The sequence below is a fragment of the Molossus molossus genome, unplaced genomic scaffold, assembly GCF_014108415.1.
Source record: "Molossus molossus isolate mMolMol1 unplaced genomic scaffold, mMolMol1.p scaffold_m16_p_13, whole genome shotgun sequence".
In the NCBI taxonomy this organism is placed as follows: Eukaryota; Metazoa; Chordata; class Mammalia; order Chiroptera; family Molossidae; genus Molossus; species Molossus molossus.
In genome coordinates this window covers 85,878,352-85,906,111 of record NW_023425348.1, presented here as the reverse complement: position 1 = coordinate 85,906,111, position 27,760 = coordinate 85,878,352, and the positions used below count along the sequence as shown (strand labels likewise).

The 27,760-nt window shown below is 36.5% G+C and overlaps 4 protein-coding genes across 4 annotated transcripts; all 4 read left to right on the top strand.

Annotated features, from left to right (window-relative positions):
* The first annotated feature begins 518 nt into the window (after positions 1-518).
* On the top strand, positions 519-1,472 carry LOC118628704 (olfactory receptor 5B17-like). Its single transcript, XM_036259637.1, has one exon. It carries the CDS (start codon positions 525-527, stop codon positions 1,470-1,472), a length of 948 nt encoding a protein of 315 aa, XP_036115530.1. The 5' UTR covers positions 519-524.
* A 5,993-nt stretch (positions 1,473-7,465) lies between these two features.
* LOC118628248 (olfactory receptor 5B12-like) lies at positions 7,466-8,428 on the top strand. Its single transcript, XM_036259085.1, is given in 1 exon segment — positions 7,466-8,428. A coding segment is annotated over 1 exon segment (963 nt).
* An 8,129-nt stretch (positions 8,429-16,557) lies between these two features.
* LOC118628703 (olfactory receptor 10Q1-like) lies at positions 16,558-17,517 on the top strand. The gene has a single exon (XM_036259636.1). The coding sequence runs from the start codon at positions 16,558-16,560 to the stop codon at positions 17,515-17,517; it is 960 nt and encodes a 319-aa protein (XP_036115529.1).
* A 6,090-nt stretch (positions 17,518-23,607) lies between these two features.
* On the top strand, positions 23,608-24,552 carry LOC118628987 (olfactory receptor 10W1). Its single transcript, XM_036260076.1, has one exon. The coding sequence runs from the start codon at positions 23,608-23,610 to the stop codon at positions 24,550-24,552; it is 945 nt and encodes a 314-aa protein (XP_036115969.1).
* The last annotated feature ends 3,208 nt before the right edge of the window (positions 24,553-27,760 follow it).

Here is a 27,760-nt window from a genome sequence, read left to right as displayed (position 1 = left end):
ACCTTGAATAAATTACTCAATCTCTTTGTTGCCAAATTATTAGATATATAAATAGAAAAAATAATTGATCAATCTAATTAATTGATGAGAGGATTAATTGAATATACACATATAAAGCTCCTGGCATGTGAGCACTGTAGTGTAAGTATAAGCTGTTAGAAAACTCAAAAGACCTGATTTAGGAGATGAATTCATTCCAGGTGTGTGAACTTGGATAACTCACTTTATTCGTGTACAAAATCAAGAAGTTGAGAAGGTGATCTGAAAAGACCCTTCCTTTTCAAAAGTCTATTTCTGTATACATAGCTATTGCTAAATTGAGTTGTCATGCCCATGCTTCAGAAATAAAGAATATTGAAAAACAAATTATTTATCTAATAAAATAATGCTTCTACATTTCATTTCTATGCAACTGTTTTCAGAGTTTTGTTGTTGTTGTTGTTTTGTTTGTTTGTTTTGCTGATCAATATGTTCCTTTACTTCTCTTTGCAATAGAGCATCTCATAAATTCTCAAATCACATCTATGGAGAACAATACAAAGGTGAGAGAATTCATTCTTCTAGGACTAACCAATGCCCCAGAACTGCAGGTCCCCCTCTTTATAATATTCACCCTCATCTACCTCAACACTGCGATTGGCAACCTGGGGATGATCATGTTGATCCTGCTGGACTCTCGTCTCCACACTCCTATGTACTTTTTCCTTAGTAATCTGTCTCTGGTGGATTTTTGTTACTCTTCAACCATCACTCCAAAGATGATGGCTGGGTTTATAACAGGAGACATGGTCATCTCCTACAATGCTTGTGCTGCTCAGATGTTCTTTTTTATAGTCTTTGCCACCGTGGAAAGTTACCTCTTGGCCTCCATGGCTTATGACCGCTATACAGCAGTGTGCAAACCCCTGCATTACACCACCACCATGACGACAGGGGTGTGTGCTTGTATGGCCATAGGCTGCTATATCCTTGGCTTTTTGAATGCTTCTATTAATGTTGGAGACACATTCAATCTCCCTTTTTGTATGTCCAATGTAATCCATCACTTTTTCTGTGATGTTCCAGCAGTCATGACTCTGACTTGCTCTGGTAAACGTATCAGTGAACTGATTCTTGTTTTTATTTCAAGTTTTAATGTCTTTCTTGCACTTTTTGTTATCTTTATTTCCTACCTGTTCATATTTCTTACCATTTCGAAGATGCACTCAAGAAAGAGATACAAGAAGGCTTTATCTACCTGTGCTTCTCACTTTGTTACAGTTTTCATATTTTATGGGACTGTCATCACTATGTACTTAAAACCAAGTTCCAGTCATTCCATGGACACAGACAGAATTGCATCTGTGTTCTATACTATGGTCATCCCCATGCTGAACCCTGCGGTCTACAGCCTGAGGAACAAAGAGGTCAAGAGTGCATTTAAGAAAGTTGTTGAGAAAGCTAAATTGTCTCTGTTTTGTCGTAATGTATAGAATCTACAAAGTTATTTCATCCTTCTTAGATTTCCTTCATGCAATAACAAATATTAATGGCCATTTGGTATATTAGAACAAACATTTGTCTGATGTCATTTATTTCTTCAGTTTAAGAATAGTCCCAATCATTTAAAATGCAGGGAAAAATATATAGTGGCTTTAAATAAAGTTTATTTAATGAAGTACATGTTTTTGTTGGCACATTTTATCCAGAGCTAAATAATTATAACAGCTTAATAAATTAATGCTTCAGTCATGACTGAGTGATTTGGGAAGAAAAAGCATGTGCATGTGAAAGTTTTCAAAGGTAAATAGCCATATTATAGTAAAAGAGATATGGGTAAGTCATGTTTACCTCAATCTTTTAAGTACCAGTTCTTCACATTTTGTTTTTAAATTTGCATTGAAGTTAATAATAATTTTATTTTTAAATGGTTAATTCCACTCATTCATTTGTACTTTTGTTTAGCTATGTCATATCTTATCACTTTCCTACCATTCATCACATTTTATTCTCACTGGTTTCTAGCAATACTAGACAGATCCAATCTCCCCCTTGTCTCAGCTTTGTATTTGCTGTTTCATATACATAGCATATTTCCACACTCATTTCGATTGCTAATTAAATGTTACCTACTCAAGGAGGTTGTAGAAACCTGCCATGAACTGCTTTATAAAACAGTCACTCCCATCCTGTGGATCCCTCCCCCTCAAGCCTATTCTGTTCTTCATAGTTATCAACATTTAGCTCTTGAGTTTGTTTATTTACCTGTTCATGTATTTCCCTTAACATGAGTGGAAAATCCCTTGGAACATTGGCTTAATCTGGTTTTTCACTAGAAATAAAGCTTTGAGCCTTGATTTAAAAATAATTTTAATAAGCATCAAAACAACTCCAGAAGTTCCAAACTATATGGCTGGAAGTAAGCTGCAAAAACTCTATATGCTTCAAGGGGAGAATACCACCAATATTCACTTGATAATGACTCCAACTTCTTGCAGGAAATTAGTAGTCTCCATAAATTTCCATTCTAACTTTGAATAGTTCTTCCTCTTGAAACTCTCCAAATGGTTTGCCTATCCACTTGCAGCCAACCAGCGACTGCCAAAGGTACCTAAAGACTACTCAGAATATCTTTCCTGCTTTCAAAAAAAACTTATCTTACTGAAATGCTTGCCAATCATACAATGACTTATTATTTATTTATGTTACTCAATAAACTTACTCTCTTTTCTAATACCCTTGAACTCCACTTAAATGAATGGGACTGAAGATGGTTTTCTTTGTTGCAAGTTTATGAACAATCTTTGTTAATTTTGTGTGGCATGTAGTTTTGTGTTTGATATGCTTAAGAAGTGATAATGAAGAATAATGAATAAGAAAGAAAAGTATTCAAATGGTTAGAACAAGAGCCCAAGGAGAACAGTAAAAAATTGAGTTATACCTTGAGAAAAAAATAAAGTCCCATAAATAAATATCTCCCATCATCAGTTTTGATGGGCCTTTTAATGTCAATTCAACAAGATTTCTAAACCGGCTAGTGTGTCTTTCTTTACTATCTGTTATGAATGAGATGTTTACTTTTTTTCTGTAAATCTCTGCCCTGGTCCAACATTATTTTTACTGGGTATGCATGTAGAACGAACTAAGTTTCCTATTTGGTTCTTAAGTTGCTGGACATAAAGAGCCATATCTAGACTAGACTGAGAGGACCATTTAACCTCTTCAATAGACTGGATGGGAAACTTCTATAATGATTAATTGAATTTTAGGTTGTCTCCTTAGTGGCGGTGAATAATATGACCTCTGTACGAAGGAAATGTGAAATGGATACTTGCCAATCAAAGCATCACAGTGGAAAAGACAGGTTAATTGTTTTCCAAGCTATTTCCTTTTTACTCGTGAACACACAGCTAGGTTCAATTTCTCACCCTTCATGAAGTTCATTGAGGCCATATGATTGTGTTCTTGTCAACTGCATGTAAGTCATGAGCTTCCAGGTTTCTCATGACATGTTCCAGGTGATCCTCCACTCATTTTTATTCTTTGTCATCAGCTGGACAGAGAGGATTCGAGCCACAAGAATGGCAAAACCACTAAATAGAAAAAAAAACTATATCACTGAATCACTGCATGATTACCCAAAAAGTTAAATATAGAGTTATTATATATGACCCAGCAATTTCACTTCTAGGTATACATTTAAGAGAACTGAAAACATATGTTTAGACAAAAATTTGTATATGAATATTCATAGCAGCATTATCTACAATTTCTAAAAGATCAAAAGACCCCAAATATCCATCAACTGATGAATCAAATGTGGCATATCCATACAACAAAGTATTATTCAGCCACAAAAAGGAATAAAGTACTGGAACATGTTCCATCAAAGAATCTCAGAAACATGCTAAGTGAAAGAAGCCAGGCATCAAAAGATAAATATTGCATAAGGGCAGGCGTAGTGTTTGAACACCACTATTTTTGCCCCTAGGATATATCATTTCTTTATTAATGGTAAATCATAATATTTAAATTTATTTCTCTCTTGATATGTGCTAGACATCGTGCTCAACTTTGTTATATGTCACCTTATTTATCCTTTAGGATTCTCCTATGAGGAATATATAATACTGTGCTCCTTTTTATAGGTGATACACTCAAGTTGGAGAGATTGAACTTGACCAAGTTCACCCTACAACAGATGACAGAACCAGAATTTGTAGGCAGGCCACATGACCGCACAGCTCAAACTTGTAACAACTGCATTTGACTGCACTGATAAAGATAATTCTGCCTGGGTGCTCAAGGTCAGAGATGACTACACAGAGGAAAGAATGGATCCATCCTCTTAGTTCTAAAAATAAGAAAAAGCATCCTCTCAAATATTCCTAGACTAGTTCTGTAGTGTCAAGACTAATGGGTATATTTTGTTTTTAAAATTTTCTGTGGAGAATTTTTAGCTTTTAAGAAAGAACTAGGTGGACATAGACAACCATGCAGGGGGTGGGGAGAAAGAATGCAGAGGATGGTGTCTAGGGGAGTAAAAGGAGAAACAACTGTAACAAAAATAAATATTTAAAAAAATAAGTACTAGGTATCAGAAAGTTTGCATGAGGTCCTGACATCACCTAAACCGGATTCTAGTGAGTTTTCATTATTGTCACCTGACTTGCTGTAGTACTGCTGATTTGAGGGATAGAGGCTCTTAGCTCTAAGCTTCCATTCCCCCTCCCATGTCTTCATACACACTCTCAGCTGAAATACATACAAACATTATCCTCTGATATCTCTAGTCAGGTGCAGGTTAGGAGGGTCAATCTGGGATTGGGAGCCTCCTGAGATACCCGCTGGTATGATACTAAATGCTTCCCCCGAGATTTGCTGCTTGAAAAGGTTGTTGTCTCTGCCTTGATATTTGCAAGAGCACATGGCCAAGTTATTGACCACTACACAGAGCTCCACAGGTGGGGAAGGAGTGTCCCTGGATGCAGACTTCTGGTCTACAATCTATACTCCCTGCTTTGTACCTTGACTTTTCTGTTCCTAGGACAAAGGTGAGTATCAAGAAAACATACAATCATAGCCAATTTAAATGGGAAAGGACTCTAAAAGGTCCAACAGTTTTTATTTTGCAAATGAGCAAAATAAAGCCCAGAAATATTAAATGGCTAGATCATAGACACCCTGTTAACTAGTCATCTTGTGACTCCCAGTCCACCACCCTTCTCTCTCTACCATGCTGCTCTACAGCATCAAAATTTCAATGCTCATTACCATCAAATGTCTTATACAAATGTTTAGGGTGATGGTTAGACTCCAAAGGGAGATTGCACCTCCTAATTTTTTTTGTTTAGACTGTGCCATGGTTGGAGTTGTGCAAATACCATCTCTCTTTCTGAATTTCAGAGGTTACAGAATTTCAACATCTATTTGGGTATTTCACATGTAGCTATTTTCTTTAGGAACATCAAAGTTGGAACAGTCAATATTGTTGGCTAAATATCTTACAATAAGATATTTAGAAGAAATGAGATAGACTATGAAAGTAATGGCCTAGATTGCCTGATTTTTAAAATTTTAGTATCTTTTTTAAAAAATGTATTACATCAAACTAAAAAGCTTCTGCACAGCAAAGGAAACCATCAACAAAATGAAAAGGAAATCCATTGTATGGGAGAACATATTTGCCAATTATACATCTGATAAAGGGTTCATTTCCAAAATATAAAAAATGTTAGTATCTTTTATGCTTGTCAAAGAATTGTCACATCAGAGCAAGATAGAAGTCAATGAGGGAGATAGAGGATCTTGTGAATTAGCCTCTTAGTTAACTCCTTGTGAATTAATTTCTGACCAAGTGGCAGACCTACATCCAGCTGATTATCCATAGAACTAGAATCAAAACTGGCTTTGTATTTATAGTACAATGCTATACATACCACACCACATCTGAATTTCTGGATCAAAAGGAGCTGTTTTATGTCCTTTTGTGTCTACAAGTAGTATGGATAAGAAATTTAGTTGATACAGTGGCCATTCTTGTTGCATGAGGAGAACACAGAAATTAACTTTTGCCAAAAATAAATCTAATCAGAGTCACATGTTTATGCATTTGGAGCAACTGTGGTCACTCTAACAAACACAGACATGTAAGAATTGATAAACCAGTCTCAGGAGGAAGTAACTTCATTGTCAGTAGGGTGTTCTGGCATATTCTGGGTACTTCTATGATCGTTTTGTAACACTTTACACACACTTTCATGTGGACACTTATCACTTTTGGGGTTAATTTGTAGATTTGCTTGTTTCTACTCCCTTAAAAATTTCAGGAATCATGTAATATCAGCTCCTGGTACAGAGCTGGTTTATGTGCAAAACTAGCTAGTCATCTTGTGAGGAGAATAAGAAGAAGAAACTAACATTTCATGTGCCAGGCATTGTGTTAGTAGGGCTCCATATGTCATTCAATGTCATATTTTCAGCTCTGTATAATAATACATTGGCTATTACATGAACTGGGCATTTTGTAGACAATGAAACAGAGTCACAGAGTGTAAGTAATGTTCCCAAGGCTGCATTCCATCTAAATTGCTCATCAGTAAATGACACATCTGTACAATGGAAAAAGTACATTTTTTATTATTCTTGTAAACAGTCACCTTGGGCTCTTCTTCTAAATGATTGTAGTATATCTATAATCTGACTCATTTTTTTTCTCTTTCTTTCAGGATTCAATTCTATCTCTCTTGTTTCTACCAATTACTTTTTCACATAACACCCTAACTGAGAATTTAATTGTGCCTTGTATTTTGCTAATTAGTAATACCTATCTGCTTATAATTGCCTGTTTACACATTTGTATTTACCATTTTTTGCTTTTGCCCATGATGTCTCTTCTGCTTTGTATAATAGTAGCAGTGACAGTATTGCCCCTGTTGCATTAGAAATAAAAGTGGGGGTGACTCTAAAACAGGGCTCCAAATCATCGTGTGTCTCCACCAGTTATTGACAGGCTGGTGAGGCATCACTCAGAAATGGGAAATGTGTTTGACAGGGCTGGTCAGCATCATATACCAATGACTGACAAAGTGTTTCTTATGTTTTACTTTCTATTGATCAAGCTTTCTATGTATATCTTAGACAAGGGTGTTTGCAAGATATGGCAAGTAGCAAAAAACAAGTTCTCTGTGGTTTAATGTATTAGAGTATACCATACAGCAAGCAAGCTGAAATGTGCCCGAGTCATAACATGATAGTCCCAGTTAACAGGGACATTCCAGTGTCCTTCCATACTTTTTCTAAATGAACAACCTCACTCACCCCACTCCAAACCACCATTTAGTCCCACTTCTTGCACACAGGCCTCTGACCTTGACAGAAAACTGACACATGTGAGCAAGAAGCTGTATTGACTCTTCAGTTCTCATGATAATCATCAAGTAGCATTATCTTGTGTTTGCTCATTTTGTCATAGATGCCTCTCATGATGACTCCCAAATGACTAATGGAGAACATTTCAGAGGTGACTGAATTCATTCTTGTGGGGTTAACAGATGCCCTAGAGATGCAGATCCCACTCTTCATAATATTATTTCTCATCTACCTTATCACTCTAGTTGGAAACCTGGGGATGATCATGTTGATTCTGTTGGACTCCCGACTCCACACTCCCATGTACTTTTTTCTCAGTAACCTCTCCCTGGTTGACTGTGTTTATGCCTCAGCTGTCACTCCCAAGGTAATTGTAGGGTTTCTCACAGGAGATAAGATCATATCATACAAGGCATGTGCTGCCCAGATGTTCTTTTTTGCAGCTTTTGCCACCATTGAAAGTTTCCTCCTGGCTTCAATGGCCTTTGACCGCCACGTAGCAGTGTGTAAACCCTTGCATTATACCACCACCATGACAATTACTGTGTGCGCCTTACTGGTCGCTGGACCCTATATCTGTGGACTCTTGGAATCTTCCATCCATGTTGCCTTCACTTTCCGCCTCTCCTTCTGTCATTCCAATGTTGTTAATCACTTTTTCTGTGACATTCCCCCACTGCTGGCTCTCTCTTGCTCTGATATCAACACAAATGAGATTGTACTCTTCATATTGGCGGCGTTCAATGTCTTTTTCACTCTCTTGATTATCCTGAACTCTTACCTGTTCATTTTTATTGCTATCCTGAGGATGCACTCAACTGAGGGACAGAAGAAAGCCTTCTCCACCTGTGTGTCTCACCTAACCACTGTTTCCATTTTCTATGGGACAATCATCTTCATGTACTTACAGCCAAGTTCTAGTCATTCCATGGACACAGACAAAATGGCATCCGTGTTCTATACCATGGTCATCCCCATGCTGAACCCTCTGGTCTACAGCCTAAGAAACAAAGAGGTCAAGAATGCATTCAAGAACGTGGTCGGAAAAGCAAAGTCTTCATTGGCCTTAGCCTACTAATTAGAAATAGTATGCAAACCATTGAAACTTCTAAAAGCCTCCTAATTTCTATAAATATCTTTTGGAATATTAATCATTTATTGTCTTTTTTAAAGAATAGTAAGTCTTTATTTTTTTTATTTCACAAATAAAAGTGGCTGAGCTAGTAATTATTTTTTGTCTTTGATTTTTCTGATCAGTTCCCTCTTAATGAGACTGGTTCTATTCATGCTTTGGGAATATGATTAGGTAAGAGAAATTTGGGGTGTCTTTTCCCAAGAATATGATGCTATTTCTATCTTAAGATCAAGATTATAATCCTAGATACTATAGAATTCCACATTATATCATTTTATTTGTCTGAAGTCTAAAGTGCTTTGTAGGTAAACCTCATAAATATATGACATCACAGTTAATTTTCAATTACTAAAATTTAAAAGAACTTCATGATTCTTGTACATGGCTTAGAAGCTTGGTTCTCTGACATTCTTTCTCCTAAGAATGATGTTGAGACTGTTAAAGTAATCTAATTTAGTATCCCTCTGGTGGAGCCGAGAAATCTGTATAATGATCATTCTTTAGCCACAAGTACCTGAATCCTGAGCTGAGGTAACCAGAATGCCAGTGGTGGGTTTAAATGATGAGGGATAGCATATAAGTGAAAGTTATCTGGTTCCTGAATTTCAGAGAGAAAAGCACAGTTCAGAAGGCAAAAATATATCCATACCTATTCCTTACCTGAGTTCTAATAGATAATGTTCATAGAGAGAGTCTGGGGAGGGAGGACTGCTGCTTGCTTAAATGTACCCTGTATTTCAGATGCGGTTGATGTGCAGACCACACTTTGAGAACTGTTACCCTAAAGCAGTGGTTCAAAGGCCTCATTGCAAGACCAATAGCAGCAGCATCACCTAAACTTTTTTATAAGTGTTAATTATAGGAATCCCTCCACCCAGACCTACAGAATTAGAGACCCTAGGAGTATAGCCCAGATATTTGTGCTTTACAAGTCCTCCTGGTGATTCTAAGGCATTGGGAACCATTAGACTCACGCAACCTAGAAACACTAGCCTAGCAACGTATCCTTCCCAGTTTAGTTCCACTAACAATTTTTTGACCTTATAACATACTAGAGTGGGCATAAAGATATCAAGATTTTTTCAAATCTCTTTTATCAAGGACCACTAGTCTTCTCAGTATAACACAGTTATTTTTGTTATGAAAGCATTAGAGAGGCCAGAAGAGAGATGAAAAAGTGGAAATAATATTGATCTGGAATTTTCCTTGAATGTGTTTAAATCTTTCATGTTGATAATCCGGAGACTCCCCATCACTCATCACAGTTTTAAGCAGGAGTACATTAAACATAGGTTTTTGAGGCCATCAGAAGTTTATAAACAGATCAGAGCCCTTGTGTTCTCTTGTGTTGCCACTACTTGCACCAAAGCCCACGTTATCTGGGAATACTTGTCATCCTGTTTACTAGAAGTTTGTACCACATAATGAGGAGCTTTACTTACATAAAGAAACTTAACTGGAAAATTTATATGCTCCAGTAGACACTGACTTTTAGGAGGTTTAAAGACCACACACCTCATTTTCTAGAGGATTTCATCTAGTTTTATGGTTCAAAATTTATCTAGAGAGCTACAGTGAATTTTGATTTATCATAAATACTACACATTCCAGGCTGTTTTCACATAGATCACTGACCACAGGTAGGTTTCATGCTACCAAACAAGACGGTTTGGTCCTTATAATTGCTGGTGAACATAATTAATTATGTTGTGTTTAAAGCATTGTGGATATTGTAAAATATCTAGTATTGTGAATAAATTGTGGTCCTATGAATAAAGAGAAGAGATAATGTGTTCTTAACCTCTGTATGCACTTGCTTCATATATCAGTCATTTATATTATTCCTAAATCAAAAGATGGCTCTCTAGATTGATCACTGTAATAAAAAAGTTAAGTTCATGTGTTGTTATTGTTGTTGTTTTATATGTAGCCTAGTACATAAAAACTTCGGATAATTCTGACTTAGATAAAAAGTTTTCATGAAATTACAGGATTAAATGGAGAGGTTGACAATGGAAATTCTATTAGCAGAATCAGGGGCAAAACAGTACATGAAATTGAAAGTCAGTAACTACACAGGGGCAAATAAAACAACCTGGTTGGGTGAGAGTAAAAATTATAGTTACCATCATAGAAATTAGTAGGACTAGGTCAGGGTTCAGCAGAGAGAACTATAAATATGATTGACAGGGGAAATGAGAAAGCTAAAAGTGATAAGTGGGGCATAAATACATTCCAAGAGAAAGAAGGTTGAAATCACAGTATGGAGTTTTGAGGTTAGGAGGGACCATAAACATCATCTAACCCAAACACTTATACCACATCTAATCTTCCTGGCTAGGATCACTTTAGTGTATTCTATGCCTTCCATGAGCCTTGAGTGATCTTGAACATTTTCCACTGATTAGATTTGCTAGAACACAACATTAAGAGGTCCCTATCAGGTATAGATAGAAATGTGGACACCATCCTGTGGTTCCCAGACAGTAGTTATCTGTGAGCATCATGTGGAAAGCTGCCTGTTAACTTTGTTACTGTTGATCAACCCAGAAATTTTTTTCTAATATGATTTTAGTTGGATTTGTTTTAAGAAAGACCATGGGGGAAATTTTGCCTCATTGGGACCCATTATTTTAAGACATGCTATAGGGCACTAAATTGTCTGGTTAAATCAGACAAGAATGGCCTCAAGAGTATAGAGGAAGATACAGAAGATTAGCCTGGTCCTTCCATGCAAGACTCTGACTTAGGATAATCTCATAGTGCCCTTACTTGCCTACCCTCTTTATCTTGCCTGAGCCCAAGAATGGCATTCTAACATCTGACACATTTCCTGAACACCAGCACACCCTTTCCCACCCATAACTAATATTACAAGGACATTACTGACTGGTCAATTTTCATTTCTAGGGGTATGTACACATCTGAAGCCCAGGTAGTCTTATTTCATTTTATCCTTAAAGAACAGGATACATAGGGCCAGAAAGCATTCCAGGAGAGCTCCCTTAATCATCTATGGCAGAAAATTTTAGCATTTCAAAAAATATTTTTTGCCTGTATGAATTTTCTTCGATGGCTGATGGAATGAAGTGAATTGCAAAGAGGTAAGAAGGACTATAATTTTCCTAATTGATCTTAACTTACTGTGTATAATACTTCAGAGCAAGAGCAGTCAAACAAGACCTACAGACCAAATTCAGACTCTTTTTGTATGGTGCTTGAGCTACAAATGTGTTTTTATTGTTAGAGAAAAGGAAGGAAGAAAGAAAGAAAGGAAGAAAGAAAGGGAGGAAGGAAGGGAGGTAGAGAGGGAGGTAGGGAGGAAGGGAGGAAGGGAGGAAGGGAGGAAGGGAGGGAGGAAGGGAGGAAGGGAGGAAGGAAGGGAGGAAGGGAGGAAGGAACGAAGGAAGGAAGGAAGTAACGAAGGCACGAAGCTAGGAACGAAGGAAGGAAGTAAGGAAAGAGGGAAATAAGAAAGATACACAATATACAAGAAACTAATATGGTCCACAGTGCCTAAAATGTTTACTACCTGGTCCTTTATTTAAAAAAAACAAAACAAACAAACAAAAAAACTTGTCAGTACCTACTTTAGAGTGTAGAGAGAATTTTCAAGTATATGCAAGAAGTGTTGAATAAATCAAATGACATAGTAGAAAGGGTATAATTATCTATACTTCCCAGATGAGAAAAACGGGGCTTAGATGTGGCTTGTCCAACATCATATAACCAGGAAATAGTGAAGCCAGGGCCCAAACTCAGGTATTTCTTTTCTAGATCCAAAATGCTTGGTCTTGAATCTCAACTGCCTTAGTTACTGAATCTTTGGGACCTCAGCTCCTTACCTGTAAAACAGTAATAAAATATTACCTTCCTCATGGTGTAGTTGTAAGGTGTGATTAAATTAATCTATTTGGAGAGCTTAGAAGAGTGTCTTCAAACTGTGGCATATGCCATTATTATTATTATATTGGAATATGCTTTCTGTGATACCTAAAGAGGCTTTCAGGAGACACTCAAGAAGTTTTAAAAAGTTAAATTCATACATATTTCTTCACATCAGAATTTTCAGAGCCTTTTAATGCTTATCTTCATTGAAGATCACTAAGAGGTAGAATATTGTGTTTCCCAAATTTACTTGACTATGTCTATATATATACATGTACATCTATGTATTTATTTATCTATTTATTTATTTATAAATACATGTATGTATGTATGTATGTATGTATGTATATATATATATATACATATATATATTATCTATCTATTTATATTTCTATCTGGGAGAAGGAGCATTTTACAGCTTTAGTATCCTATAGATTATATTTTAAAAAATCTTCACTTTGAAGACTTTTTTACAAATCTGTTAATATCAGGTCTCCTTTACATGATTGAGGACAAGGACCATTTTAAAATAATTGTTTATATGCCCCCCAGAAATGAGATTAAAATTTCAACATACAGCAGGTGCTCAATAAATGCTAGCTAGCTTTCCTGCTTGTTTGAGAGTACTTAGCCTGATGTAGGCATAAGAGCCTTATAACTGAGAAATGTTCACAATTCTACAGTACTTCATAGGAAAAGCACTGTATCCAAAGGTGCAGAGAGGATGAGTATGAAGAATGCTTTCTGATCAATTTGTTCCTGCGCTGATTTCTGAGCTGAAACCTATAGAAATTAGTTCAGAACAAAGGAAGAAAAACTCGCCCAGGGACTCAGGAACGTTCCATGATTTCAGGAAAGACACAATAGTGGTTGGGGGGTTGGAGAGGGTCAGAGACTGGAAAGAGATGAGCCCTTGAAATTAACCAAATAATTTATATGCATATATGCATAACCCATGAACACAAACAATAGTGTGGTGAAGGGGGGCAGAAGTGGGGTGGAATGGGTCAATGGGGGAAAAAGAGGGGGAATCTGCAATACTTTCAACAATAAAGGTAAAAATATTTAATGTTTTTTTATATTTAAAAATAAAAATAGAAATAGCTACTTTAATTTTTTTTTAAAGAGCTTGACACATTAAGGGAAATAAGCCACTCACAAAAAGACAAATACTGTTTGATCCCACTTACAGGAAGTACCTAGAGTCATCAAAATCATAGAGACAGAAAGTAGAATGTTATTTGCCCTGGCCTCAAGGAAGGAGAGAATGGGGAGTTATTTAATAGTATAAAGTTTCAGTTTTGCAAGATGAAAAGATTTCTGGAGATAATTTTTTATCCTCACCCGAGGACATTTTTCCATTTTTTGTTCAGGTAGAGTGGGAGGGAGAGAGAGGAACAGAGAGAGAGAGAAAAACATCGATGTGAAAGGAACACATCGAGTGGCTGCCACCTGCACAACCGACCAGGGCCGGGGACAAACTGCAACCGAGGTACGCGCCCTTAGCGGGAACCGAACCCGGGTCTCTCAAGACCGCAGGCCGACACTCTAACCGCTGAGCCAAACTGGCCAGGGCGACACTATATTTTTATATAGTTTTTATATGACACTATATTTTTTATAGTTTTATATAACACTATATTTTTTGCCTCTTAAAAATATCTTTGTTAATTCAATCTGAACATCTTTATATATTAATAGGGGTATATGTCAATCTACATTGATTGTCCTGATTGATATGTTTTACACTGCTAATGACAGCTGTCAGAGGGGAGGGGACCTGGGGGTCTGGGTAAAAAAAAGTAAAGAGAGTAATTAAAAAAAAAAAAAAACCTTGCCCAACCAGTGTGGCTGAGTGGATTGAGCATTGTCCCATGGAGTGAGAAGTCCTGGTTTGATTCCCAGTTAGGGCACATGCCGCGGTTGGGGGCTTGATCTTCAATAGGGGGCATGCAGAAGGCAGCCAATCGATGTATCTCTCACATTGATGTTTCTATTTCTCTCTCCCTTACACTCTCTCTTAAAAAAATCAATAAAAATATTTTTTTAAAAAAGTAAAAAGAAACTCATAGGTACAGGCAACACTGTGGTGGTTAACAAAGGGAAAGGGAAGTGGGCGGAGACAAAAGAGGGTAAAGGGAGCATAAATGCTGATGCAAGGAGACTTGACTTGGGGTGGCGAACACACAATACAACATACAGATGATGTGTTATAGAATTGTACACCTGAAACCTATATAATTTTATTAACCAATGTCACTACAATAAATTCAATATAAATAAATACTGTTTAAGCAAAGTTCTAATTTAAAAACTAAAATAGTCTGGCTGGTGTGGCTCAGTGGTTGAGTGTTGACCCATGCACCAAGAGGCTGTCAGTTCGATTCCCGGTCAGGACACATGCCAAAGTTGTGGACCAGATTCCCAGTGGGGAGCATGCAGGAGGCAGCCAATAGACGACGTTCTCTCTCATCGATGTTTCTATCTATCGCTCCCTTTCACTTCCTTTCTTTCTAAAAAATCAATAAAGAAAAAAAAATTTTTTTTAACTAAAATAAAACAAGAAGTTGGAGTCTGGCCAAAAGTTATATAATTTAATTATTAGCACCTTTCTAGAGTCTATTTGATTATTTGGCTAGGAATGCCACTATTTAGTGGCCTAGAATTTGATTTTTTAAAATCTTTTTTAAATAACAACAAAAAAAGTTATTTATTCTTTCATGTTACCAACTAAGCTATCGAAGGGTGTACAATTTTATTAACTAATGTCATCTCAATAAATTTAATAAAAACAAAAACAAAGATTTTTGTTTTATATAATTCCTTACCCATTTTTGTTCTTTTTCTTTTGAACTACAGTTTCATTCTTTCAATTTTTTTCTCTTTAATTTTTGGGAAAGAAATATGTTATATTTATATGATATACATTTGAAAAAATACATTTTATTTGTGTTTAAAGTGATTAATGTTAAATGTTAAGGAATATAAAAATAAAAAATGTAATTATCCACATTTAAATAATAATTTGATTTATACTGAATTATTATTTATGTAGTTTGAGAAAATTAACACAATTTTTCCTATCTCATCTTTCTATTACCCATTTCTCATTCAATTATAGAGCTAGACTACTATTAAAATTTTTCCATGATGAATTTTTCAAGAATTCTATTTGAAATTTTTGTTCTTTTTAAAATAATATTTGGAAAAAGGAGAAACATCTGTAACAAAAATAAATTAATTAAAAAAGAAAAAAACAATATTTGAAATAATTACATAGACATAACTCTTTTACTATGTTTTCATTCTCACAACTTTTCTTTTGTACACAAAATACCCAACACTGATTTTTTATTTTGATTAATTTTTTAACAAGTTAGATTATTTGAGTTATTGAGTAAATGTTTCCTCATGGATGTAGACTATATAATTTCAGAGACTTCACAGATCTGAAGAAGTAATTTTGATGTTATACAGATAACAACTGGATTGGATAGGATCTCTTAATCAGAATTTGTTTTTCCTTAAAACGTTTTGGATAGTAGTCTATCATCTCCTGAATTTTTGTATCATAAAAAGTATATTTTAGATACAAATCAACCAGAAAATGGTGACTTTGCGAAAAGTGATTATCTTTTCTTCCTTTATTCCCTTTAGGAAATTTCCAGTTTCTTATCTTTCCTTATCTCAGCTAGCTCTACCCTTGTTCGTCAGTATATTTGAACTCTAAAATTTGGGTTGACAGTTGAAGTCTTACTTCAGTAAGGGAAAATATATATGTCAAATATAAGTGGCACCTTGAAATTAAGGTGTGTTCTCAGTCCTCTTTGAGACCAAAACATCCAGAATGAAATGAAGAATTTCAAATTTTAAAATTTAATTTGTAAACTAAATGTCTACAATTATACAAGTATGATTCCTTTACAAAAACAATGCTAATACCTATAAATGGATGTTTAAGGGCTGATGTTTAAAATTAAGTTAGAGTCTGTTTTCTTTTTCTTTAGTAACATATGAAAAATTCTAAGGAATATTATTCCATATCTTTTATTACAATTAGAATCTCATCACACTTAGGTAATTTCCACATCAGAAACAAAACTTAAAAATCTTTATTTTCTTCAGGCAATAGATCCAGTCAGCAAAGGAAGATTCAGCATTTTCTCCTCCTTTTTGCAGGAGACATGTCTGCTAGGAGTCCTGTCCTCAACCAGTCCAGCCCCACTGAGTTCGTGTTCCGCGTGTTCACCGCTGTCCCTGAATTCCAGGCGCTCCTCTTCCTCCTCTTCCTCCTCCTCTACCTGATGATCCTTTGCGGCAACACGGCCATCATCTGGGTGGTGTGCACACACAGCTCCCTGCGCACCCCAATGTATTTCTTCCTGTCCACCTTGTCCTTCATCGAGATCAGCTACACCACCGTGGTGGTGCCCTTGATGCTTTCCAACATCTTTGGAGGCCGGAAGCCCATTTCATTGGCTGGCTGTGGAGCCCAAATGTTCTTTTTTCTCACACTGGGTGGTGCTGACTGCTTCCTCTTGGCAATCATGGCATATGATCGCTACGTGGCCATCTGCCACCCACTGCACTACACCCTCATTATGACCCAGAAGCTGTGCGTGCAGATGGTGGCCTGTGCCGTGGGTCTGGCGCTCTACCTGTCTCTGCAGCTCACATCCTTGATCTTCACCTTGCCCTTCTGCGGGCACCTCCGGGAAATCAACCACTTCCTCTGCGACGTGCCTCCGGTCCTGCGGCTGGCCTGTGCTGACATCCGCGTGCACCAGGCCGTCCTCTATGTCGTGAGCATCCTCGTGCTGACTGTCCCCTTCATCCTTATTTCTGTCTCCTATGTGTTCATCACCTTGGCCATCCTGCGCATCCGTTCGGCGGAGGGCCGCCGCCGGGCCTTCTCCACCTGCTCCTCCCACCTCACCGTGGTCTTGCTGCAGTATGGCTTCTGTGCCTTGGTGTACCTGCGTCCCCAGTCTAGCTCCTCCGAGGATGAGGACCGCCAATTTGCCCTCGTTTACACCTTTGTCACCCCCTTGCTCAACCCTCTGATTTACACCCTTAGGAATAAGGATGTCAAAGGTGCCCTGAAAAGGGCCATCAGTAGTAAAGGAACAGAAGAAGCTTTCTGAAGAGTTAGTGGAACTTGAAGGAGGTATGAGTATATGAAACAGTGAAACTCTTACATACAAATGCCACACTTTGGATTTTCATTTATTCTTTTCTCCTAATACATTTAGTTGCTACAATTTGCTCTCTCTCTTTTTTTTAAGTTCTCTGAAACTTTAAACCTCTGAAAACTGGACAGGGATATTGTAAACTGCTATTGTTCATTTAGCCCCAATTTAAAACTTTCCATTTTGTCTGAAGCAACTTCATTATCTTGGAAGCTTCCTCCTGAGAAGCAATGGTATTAATTGATTCTTTGAACAGTGCTTTGGATGAGAAATGTTCATTAAGATATTTCATTCAATCTAATATGCCTTATTCTTGTATTTGCCTTTAAAGTCAAATAAATAAAAAAATAACTGCTTGCTTGATTTACCTGTTTTTCATTAAAGCCCTTTTGCATGTAACATTAATACCTGTGTGTTCACACATTTAATCCAGGCATGTGCAAGTAGGTCAGGAAAGGGGGGACAGTCCATTTGCTCTCAGAATTAATATGTGTGGAGGGCAACTAACAGATTTCTAACCTAAGACCCCTAAGTTGTCAGAAAATAAAAGTGGGTCATCAAGTGTCATGCTCAAACTTTCTAGAGGTCATCCTCTGTATTTGAGTTCTTAAGAGAACAGAGCCAATAAGATGTACATATATAAAAGGAGAGATTTGTTTTAAGGAATTGGCTCATGTGCTTATGGAGTCTAGCGAGTTAAAAATGTCCAGCCCAGGCTACCAGGCTGGGAATTCCAGCAGGCATCAGTGCTGTGGAGTCCAAAGGCATTCTAGAAGTGACATCCCTTCCTTTTATGGGTATCTCAGTCTTTTCTCTTAAGACCTTTAAGTGATTAGATAAGGCCCACCCACATTGTGATGGGAAAGCTATTTTACACAAAGTCTGTTTATTTAAATGTTAATCACATCCAAAAAAACACCTGACAGCAGCATTTTGACTGGCGTTTGACTAAATAACCGAGTACCACATAGAGCCCAGCAAGTTGACACATAAAATTAACTGTCACAATCCACCCTTTGTCAGCTCGGCACCCATACTTATTTCCTTAAACCATATTTGAAAGACAATAACAAAGTCATACTTCTACCTAACCTGATATGTTTATCCTGCATATAACTGAAAACTCACTAACCTTATCCCCAGAAGAGAATGCAAAGTCCTTGGGTGATGTTCACCCTTCTACTTGATACTCTTTAACTTAAATGCTGTGCTGTAGAGTTAACAATACTTAAATAGTATAATGCAAAGTCAATATGTCTTATGTTATATAGTAGGGGGATAAGAGAGGGAAGAATACACACACACGTACATATGCATACATACATACATACATATATAAAAATGAATAAATACATTCTTATTTTTAAAGAAATAAGCAGATTTGCTAAGACCTAGAAGAGTGTCTCTGCTCAGAGATTTAAGCAAGGAAAGATGCCATAGAAAAGATTGAAACTATTGATAAATGTTTATTGAGTTGCTATTAAGTATACAGCACTATCTTAGGTTCCATGAAAGCCTGATAAAATATAAAATATGGTCTCAGTTCTCTGGGGTGATAATAATTTGGGACTTGGGCTAAACACAGCTATGACATTCTGGTGGGAGTAAATGCCTTGAAACAGGAGACTCAGATGACCTTGATTAGGGAACATCATATCTTTCAGGAAATTATTTGGGGCACTGAGAATGTTGCTAAACAGTTTAATACTGGTATCTACTTTGACACTCATATCCTAGACCTTCCATTGACAGGAAATCTCTAGTGTAGGAACAATTTTAGTTTGGGCTAATTATCTGCTAACAGGGAGATCAGCAATCACCAAAACCATCTTCTGGGAAATAGAATTTAAGAGGAAAAACCTTAGCTAGCAAAGCAATTTTCTTCTTCCAAGGCTTTTGTTCAAGAAGGTTACTAAAGTCTCAGTCCCACTGGATGGTCTCTCCAGGCTCACGGTCCTCTCTTCTCTATCCACAAGAGCAGTCAGACATTATCTCCTGGGTCCTGTTCTTTATTAATAGAACTAAGAAGACTGGCTCAATATACTCCTGTCCCTTCTCATGTTGGAGCTAAGAGAAAGTCTTTTTCTACCTCCTTCTCGATTTACAGAGTTCTAGACATCAGCTGACACTGAGTTGGAAAAGTGAGTAATGGCTTTGCAGGTTGAGATGCCAGTATTTCAGAACTAATTCAGACCAGGACTTATAGTATGTTCTCTGAATCCACTGGGAAGCCCAATTTTTCTGAGCACAATGGTAATAACTAATCTCAGTCAAAGAAATATTGAGAAAATAAGTAGCATAAATTTTGATGTGGCTTAAGAGTTAATAAAAACCCTCTCTTTTTCTAATATGTCTTTATTGATTTTTTAGAGAGAAAGGAAGGGAGAGGGAGAAAGAGAAACATTGATGTGAGAGAGAGACATCAATCAGCTGCCTCCTGCTAGTCCTCTCTCCTACCCCACCCCCCACTGGGGATGGAGCCTGCAACCCAGGCATATGCCCTGACTGGGAACAAACTGTGACTTCTCAGTCCATAGGACCACACTCAGTCCACTGAGCCACATCGGCTGGGCTAAAAACCCTCTCTCAATGTGTACTTCATTTAATCCTAACAGACAATATGGTAGATATTATTAATATTATCCCTTATTGATATTACCTCTTTCACAGATTCAAAGATTTAAGGGAAGAATTAGCATTTGTTATGAAAAATAATAGGTTTTATACATCAAGCCAAGTGTTCTAAACATTTTATCTCATTTCATCATAACCCTATTAGATAAGTATTATTTATATCTTTTAAGTATGGAAAACCAAAAGTATTAAGAGATAATCTGTCCAGAAGATAATGCTATTAATAGTAGACTGAGATTCTAGCACAGGGCTGTTCAATGCCAAATCCACTGACCCCACTTTTAAAATAATGTTAACTGGACACTTGGAGAGCTATTTTAACCTAGGCTTTCTAGATTTCCAGAATGCAAATGGATAATATTTCTCATTATATATTTTTTTCAACATGACCGGACTGTCTCAAGGGGTAAAATGGAAGCAGACAGTGTGATGTGGGGTGTGACTTGGAGGCACTAAGATCATAGGTGTGGATTCATGAACAGATGCACAGGACAGAGTAGTCTAGAAACCTAGAGACCAGCTGCCCTTAAACTTAACTACTTTAATAAATATTTAGTAAAAACTTGGAATAGTAAGTTAGTGATATGTTGATATAGTTAGTTTCACTCTCTTTGAACTATAAAAACCACTACTTTATCCAGAATATAGACCTTATTACTCTCCCTATACCTCTTCTCCTAGTTAATTTTCATTCTTCAGATCAAAGTGTAAGTATTACTTCTTCTAGAAAGCCTCTTGAGAATCACCTAATCACAAGCTATGCCAGGTCTCATGTTGTGAAGTCTTATAGCACACGATTTTTCTTTATAGCACTTAATCAGATTTGTCTATCATCTATCTATCTACATATCTATCTCTATCTATCTATCATCTATCTATCTATCTATCTATCTATCTATCTATCTATCTATCATCTACCTACTTACCTATCTAGCTAGCTGTACATATTTCAGATTATTTAATTAACAGTGTCTGCCTTTCCCATTATTATGTAATATCTACTTGAGCACAGACTGTGCCATTTTGATCATCATTGTATGTGGTTCTTGGCACTTAATACATAAAAATTAAATGTGAGTGACTTCAGAGAAGATGCTTAAGATGTGAAGTGATAAAATAAAGATTTTCTAAAAATCTCAATGTCACAGGTTAGAACAGGGACCGATGTTTTAAAAAATGGTGAATGACATTTTGCTGCTCTGAAAATGAGAAAAATATATTCGAAATTTTAGCATATAAGAAATGAAATAACAGTCAAAATATGAGAACACCAAACAATCAAAGATAAACATGTGAATTAATCTTCTTTTTATTAGATTGAAGAAAGAGATTGCCCATGGCCATACAGGTGATGTCCAAATCTTCTTAATGCTGACAACTCCTGAGATTTGTCCCATGAAGGACAATTTTTAGGATTTTTTGTTTTAATGAGAGGATTTCCAGAGATGAAATTGTGAGAAATATCAAACCTATGTCATATGAGGAATAGCTAAATAAATCAGGATGAAAATGTAGAACTACATCATAATGGCTCCTCAGTATCTGAACTGTTTCCTATAGAAATTGCCCCGTAGTGTAAAATGGAATGATTATGTAGAAGTTGCACAGAGGTAGGTTCCAGCTGGTTATAAGACAGAACATTTAGAGCCTTGATCCTTCCAACAATGGAGCAGGAGAGGCAGGAGGTAATGAGATTTCCTGGGCACTGAAGGTGACCTGATATTCAGATTCTGTATTGGAGATTCGAATATCTAATTAGGGACTGAACCAAGCAATTTCTGAGGTTCCTTCTAACTCCAGCAATTTATGACCTCTGACAGCTCCAATGTAAGTATTTTATTATAGATCCTGGAGAACACCATTAAAATGATGAGTGTTATTGACTATAATAAAATTCTCAGAAATCATTGTTACCACACAGATTGCAAAGCCCTCCATCGTAATGTAAGTAGTAGACTAGCCTCAGACATCTATAGTAGCCTTATACATATATGCTATATCCATGAGTGATGGGTTGATGGGATTTTTTTCCATAGTGTAGTCCAAATGTTTTCTATAATTAGGTAAACTAAAGTTGTTTCCATAAGCATTCTTAAACAAGTGTGATTATGAAATAATCTTAAAAATTAAAAGAAAGCCCTGGCCGGTTTGGCTCAGCGGTTAGAGCGTCGGCCTGCGGTCCGGAGAGACCCGGGTTCAGTTCCCGCTAAGGGCACATACTTCGGTTGCAGTTTGTCCCCGGCCCTGGTTGGTCGTGCGGGTGGCAGCCACTCGATGTGTCCCTTCACATCGATGTTTCTCTCTCTCTCTCTCTCTCTTTCTCTCTCTCCCTCCCACTCTATCTGTACAAAAAATGGAAAAATATCCTCGGGTGAGGATAAAAAACAAAAAATAAAAAAATTAAAAGAAAAAATAAGGAAAGGTATAAATGACATGTTTGCCACAGTATAGTTATCCATGCAACACATGATTACTGAGTGTCCACAATCTATATATGGTTAGTTTGGTGATATAAGGAGATAAAATATAAATAAGGGAAGATGCTGCCCTTAAACTTACAAATAATTATGATAATTTTCTGCTATTAGGCTGCTAAACTGCTATTACTATGGACTAGGCATTGTTGGGGATACTTTACATTTTCCTTAGATGTCCTTACATGCTTTTTCTCTCATGAAGTCTTTTTTTTAATTAAATGTAGTGGAGTGACATTGGTTAATAACATCATATAAGTTTCAAGTGTAATACATCATCTGTATATTGCACTGGGTGTTCACCACCCAAAGTGTAGTCTCCTTCTGACATGACATATTTGACCTTCTTTACCCTACCCCACTCCTCTTCTCCTCTGGTAACCACCATACTGTTGTCTGTGTCCATGAGTTTGTTTTATTTATTCATTTGTTCATTTGTTGTTATTTTATATCCTACAGATGAGTGAAATCATGGTTTTTGTGAATTGATGCCCAAATTGAAAATACATACTTTTTTTTTTCTCTAAATTTTAATTATCTAATTTATATATTTCTTCTGACTCTATCTACTTTCCATCCTTCGCGTACCACATACTTTGTATATATCATGAGCTTTTGAATGTTACATCCATGTATCTCCAACTCAATACCTCAAGAGGAACTGAGTATATATATAAGTAAATGAATGAATAGCTTTCTGCCTTCACTTTCTTACATAATTTAGTCCAACACTAAGAAGTTAGAAATTAAACTGTAGATATTTAGATAAAGATTTTTTGTAAAAGTTAAGAAAAAAGAGAGCTGGCCCTAATTCTTCTAGTTTGTAACTTCAGCTCTGATGAGATTAGATGATGGCTCACAGTGTGAACTAATATATTGTCAGTTTGATCAGTTCTTCTGTTCTTGTCATTCATGACAGACAAAACCTGTCAGCTCAATGACCTGGGGAAATCGCTCAGTGTTGATGGAGTTTGTGTTTCTGGCCTACCCTTCCCATCCTGGGCTGTGTGCCTTGTCTTTCCTTGGAGTCAGCCTGGTTTATACATTGATCATCAGTGGGAATGTCCTCATTGTGGTGGCCATCCAGACAGAAATCCGCCTGCACACACCCATGTACTATTTCCTGGGAAGCCTCTCAGGGGTAGAAATATGCTACACCACTGTAGTAGTGCCTCACATTCTGTCCAACATCCTACAGTCAGAGAAGATCATCTCCCTCCTGAGCTGTGCCACTCAGATGGTCTTCTTCATTGGACTTGGCAGTACAGATTGCTTCCTCTTGGCTGTGATGGCCTATGACCGCTATGTTGCTATTTGTCACCCCTTGCGGTACCCTCTCATCATGACTTTAACACTCTGTGTTCGCTTGGTCGTTGCTTCTGTGGTCATCGGCTTGTTCCTGTCCTTACAAATGGTGGCCTTCATCTTCTCTCTGCCGTTCTGCCACACACAAGGTCTTGAGCACTTCTTTTGTGATGTGCTACCAGTGATGCGCCTTGTTTGTGCCAACAGCCACATCCATGAGCTGTCAGTGATGGTGGCAACCACACTAGCCATTGTCGTGCCTTTTTTCTTCATCGCCACCTCCTACAGCTTCATCATGGCTGCTGTGCTCAAGATCCATTCAGCAGCTGGCCGCCGCCGGGCCTTCTCCACCTGCTCCTCCCACCTCACTGTGGTCCTGCTGCAGTATGGCTGTTGTGCCTTCATGTACCTGCGCCCCACCCCCAGCTACAACCCCAAGCAGGATCAGTTCATCTCAATGGTGTACACATTGGGAACCCCATTACTCAATCCACTTATCTATACCCTGAGGAACAGTGGGATGAAGGAGGCCATAAGGAGAGTTCTTACCAGGAATTGTCCCTCCCAGAAAAACTAGGAGAGGGTACAATCTATCAGACAAGGATTTGGTTCCAAACCATGCAACTCCCCATAAAACAAAGATTTCTCCCAGTTGATATTAAAACTGATCTTTAAAAATGATATAAATTGTCTGGTTACTGTTAAACCATGTTACCAGAGACCTTTTAAATGTTTCTACCATTTTAGTAGACTCGGTAATTTTTCTTGTGGAAAAGAAATGAACAAATGAGCATAATATAATAGAAAGTGACAAGTATAGGACTGCAGCTCAGGTGTCAGCTAGAAGCAGATACATCATTCAATAGATTTTAACTTTACAAACGTAAAAAAGAGATTATATGCAGAAGTATGAGTGAGAGAACCAATAAAGGGTTACAAGCCTTTATTGTAACATACTAGCAAGTTACAGGAGGCCATTATGACCCCCATACTTCACAGGCAAAAAGAAGGTACTGTAGTATGGGAGACCAGTGAGAGCTAAATCTATCAGGAGAAAATACGTGGTAGGAACTCTAGCTTTAGAAAAAGGAAAAATAAACAACTTTTAGCAGAACGATGACCATGCTTGTTTTCTCCAATCAGCCAAACCCCACTGGAAGCAAGAAGGAAAGGGAAAATGAATGATTTGGTTCTCAGAAGCTAACCTTTTTGGACAGGGTAGAGAAGAAAGAAACCTTGAGAGTTGGGACAAACAGGGAATAATCAGAAAAAGATACCTTAACAGTGTAATATACCCACAATAAAGTATTTGTTAAATAATTATTGTATAAAATAATTTTTTCTTTGTGGCTATTCTTGTATTTATTTATTTATTCACTAAATTTTGAGCATTTAAATATGCCAGGCATTAACCTTTCAAGAAACAATACAGAAGGGTATACAGCTCTATCACCTCCTTCATTCTGGTTCATTCACACCCATTCCCATGGCCTCACCTTAGTTTTATTTTTTTAGCCTTAAATTTATGTTTGCAAATACTAGTTATTAGTAATGACTAACATTAAGTACTTACTCTGTATCATAAATATATCTATTCTCTAATCTTCAACAATCCTACAAAGTAAGACTTATTATTCTATTTCCAGTGACAAAACTAAGTCACAGTGTTTAAGTAACTGATATGAGTTCACGCAGATAATATGTGATGGAGTTAGAATTTGTAATTTGAACCCAGTGATTCCAGCTTCAGAAACAATGTTTATTTGTATTTTCATCATAAAATGATGATGATGAGTATCTTTTCATAGGCTTGCTGGCTATTTGGCTATCTTCATTGTGAAGTATTACTTTATGAATTTACAGATTTTAATTGGACAGTTTTCTCTTTTTCTGAGTTTATTGCATATTCTGAACATCATTTCTTTATTATGTTATTGTTAACATTGTCTTCCTAATTTTGACTAAACTCACTGATATCTTTTGTTCAGAATAATTTTTTTAATGAAGTCTACTTTATCACTGTTTTTCTTTATGGTAATGAGTTTGGGGTCCTATTTAAGAAATACTTGCCCTTCCCAAGTTTATGAAGACACTTTCTTATGCTTTCTTCTAAAAGCTTTATAGTTTTATCTAACACATTTATGTCTATGACATATATTTATTTTATGTGTTATATAAGCTAAGGGTCTATGTTCATGTTTTTCATATTACATATAGTATTCCAGTATTGCTTTGTTTTCTTGTTGAATTTTTGTACTTTTGTGGAAAATCAGTTGAATGTGTGTCTATATTGTGTGTATGTGTGAATTTAATTCTGCACCCTCTGTTCTAGACCATTGATTATTCCTTCTTTCCCATTGATAGCACCAAGGATCTTATTTATTGTAAATTTTTAGTATTTCTTGAAACCTAAAAGCATAAGCCTTCCAAATGTTTCTTCATTCCTTAGATTATCTTGCTATCTTAAGTAATTTTTTTTTTTTCTAAACTTTTAAAAAAGAAGTGAGGAAATCTTATTCTGGATTACATTGATTTTTTTAGAGATCAATTTGAATGTAATTGATATCTTAATAATATTGAACCTTCAAATCCATACACTTAGTATATTTTTTATTTATTGGTCTCTTTAATTTTTCTTAGTAATATTTTATATTTTTCTGTACACCTATCTTTCACATTTTTTATTATACTTATACCTAGTTTGCTGTGTTTTTTAATGCTATTGTAAATGTTTTTTCTTCTTATTTGAATTTTCAATTGTTTTCTTTTAGTTTAAAGAATTACTACAAATATAGCCATTGACTTAGTATCTCATGACTTGGTAAATTCACTTATTAGTTCTAGCAGTTTATAAATTCTTTCAAATTTTCTATGTATATAATCATGTGATCTATAAATAAAAATAATTATACTATTTCTTTTTTTAAGTTGATTGGTATAGTAGAGTTCCCACCAAGAATCTTGCCTATTGACATTGGTGCCCTTATGTATAAGGCTTCCTCAACAATTCTGAACTTGTATTGTCCAATGTGACATCAGTAACCATGATGCAAAATAAAGGCTTGATCAGGACTTGCATACTGGGGTTTACCTTCTTTGAACTAAAAGATCACAATGTCATAAAGACCCCCCAGCAAATGAATATATTGAGTGAGAACCCCCACTGCCCTAAGTAAACTCTTTTTCCTAGACATTCCACTATGTGATTACAGCTTCATGAGTGACTGCAAGCAGGACCAGCAAAAAATGGCTCTGCCAACCCACAAGTTTAAAAAAAAAAAAATAGATAAATATTTTAAGTTGCTAAGTTTGAGAATAGTTTGTTATGCAGCAATAGAAATGGGTACAGGCATTGGTACCTAGAAACAGGGTGTTGCCATAACAGAAACACAAAATATGTGGCATTGGTTTGGGACTGATCTGAGGCTTAAAAAGCAACAAGGAGGTTGTTGGTGAAAGTTAGATATATGACAAATAAACTGTTAGCAGTGGCTGGAAAGATAGCAAACCATAGAATAAAACCTCTAAAAGATTCATAGAAAACCCACAAAAAAGTTAAGGTATTTGCACTGATTTGTATTGTATTGTATTGTATTGTATTGTATTGTATTGTATTGTATTGTATTGATAAAAGCACAAACATGGACTGAAAAGGACCTAGATAGTATAATAAAAAGAAAACACTAGTCTCCCAACTTTACATGGGCAGGAAGCCAAGTAAGAAAGCTACTCAAGTGCAAATATAGGCCAATTTTTGTTTTGTTTGTTTGTTTGTTTGTTTGTTT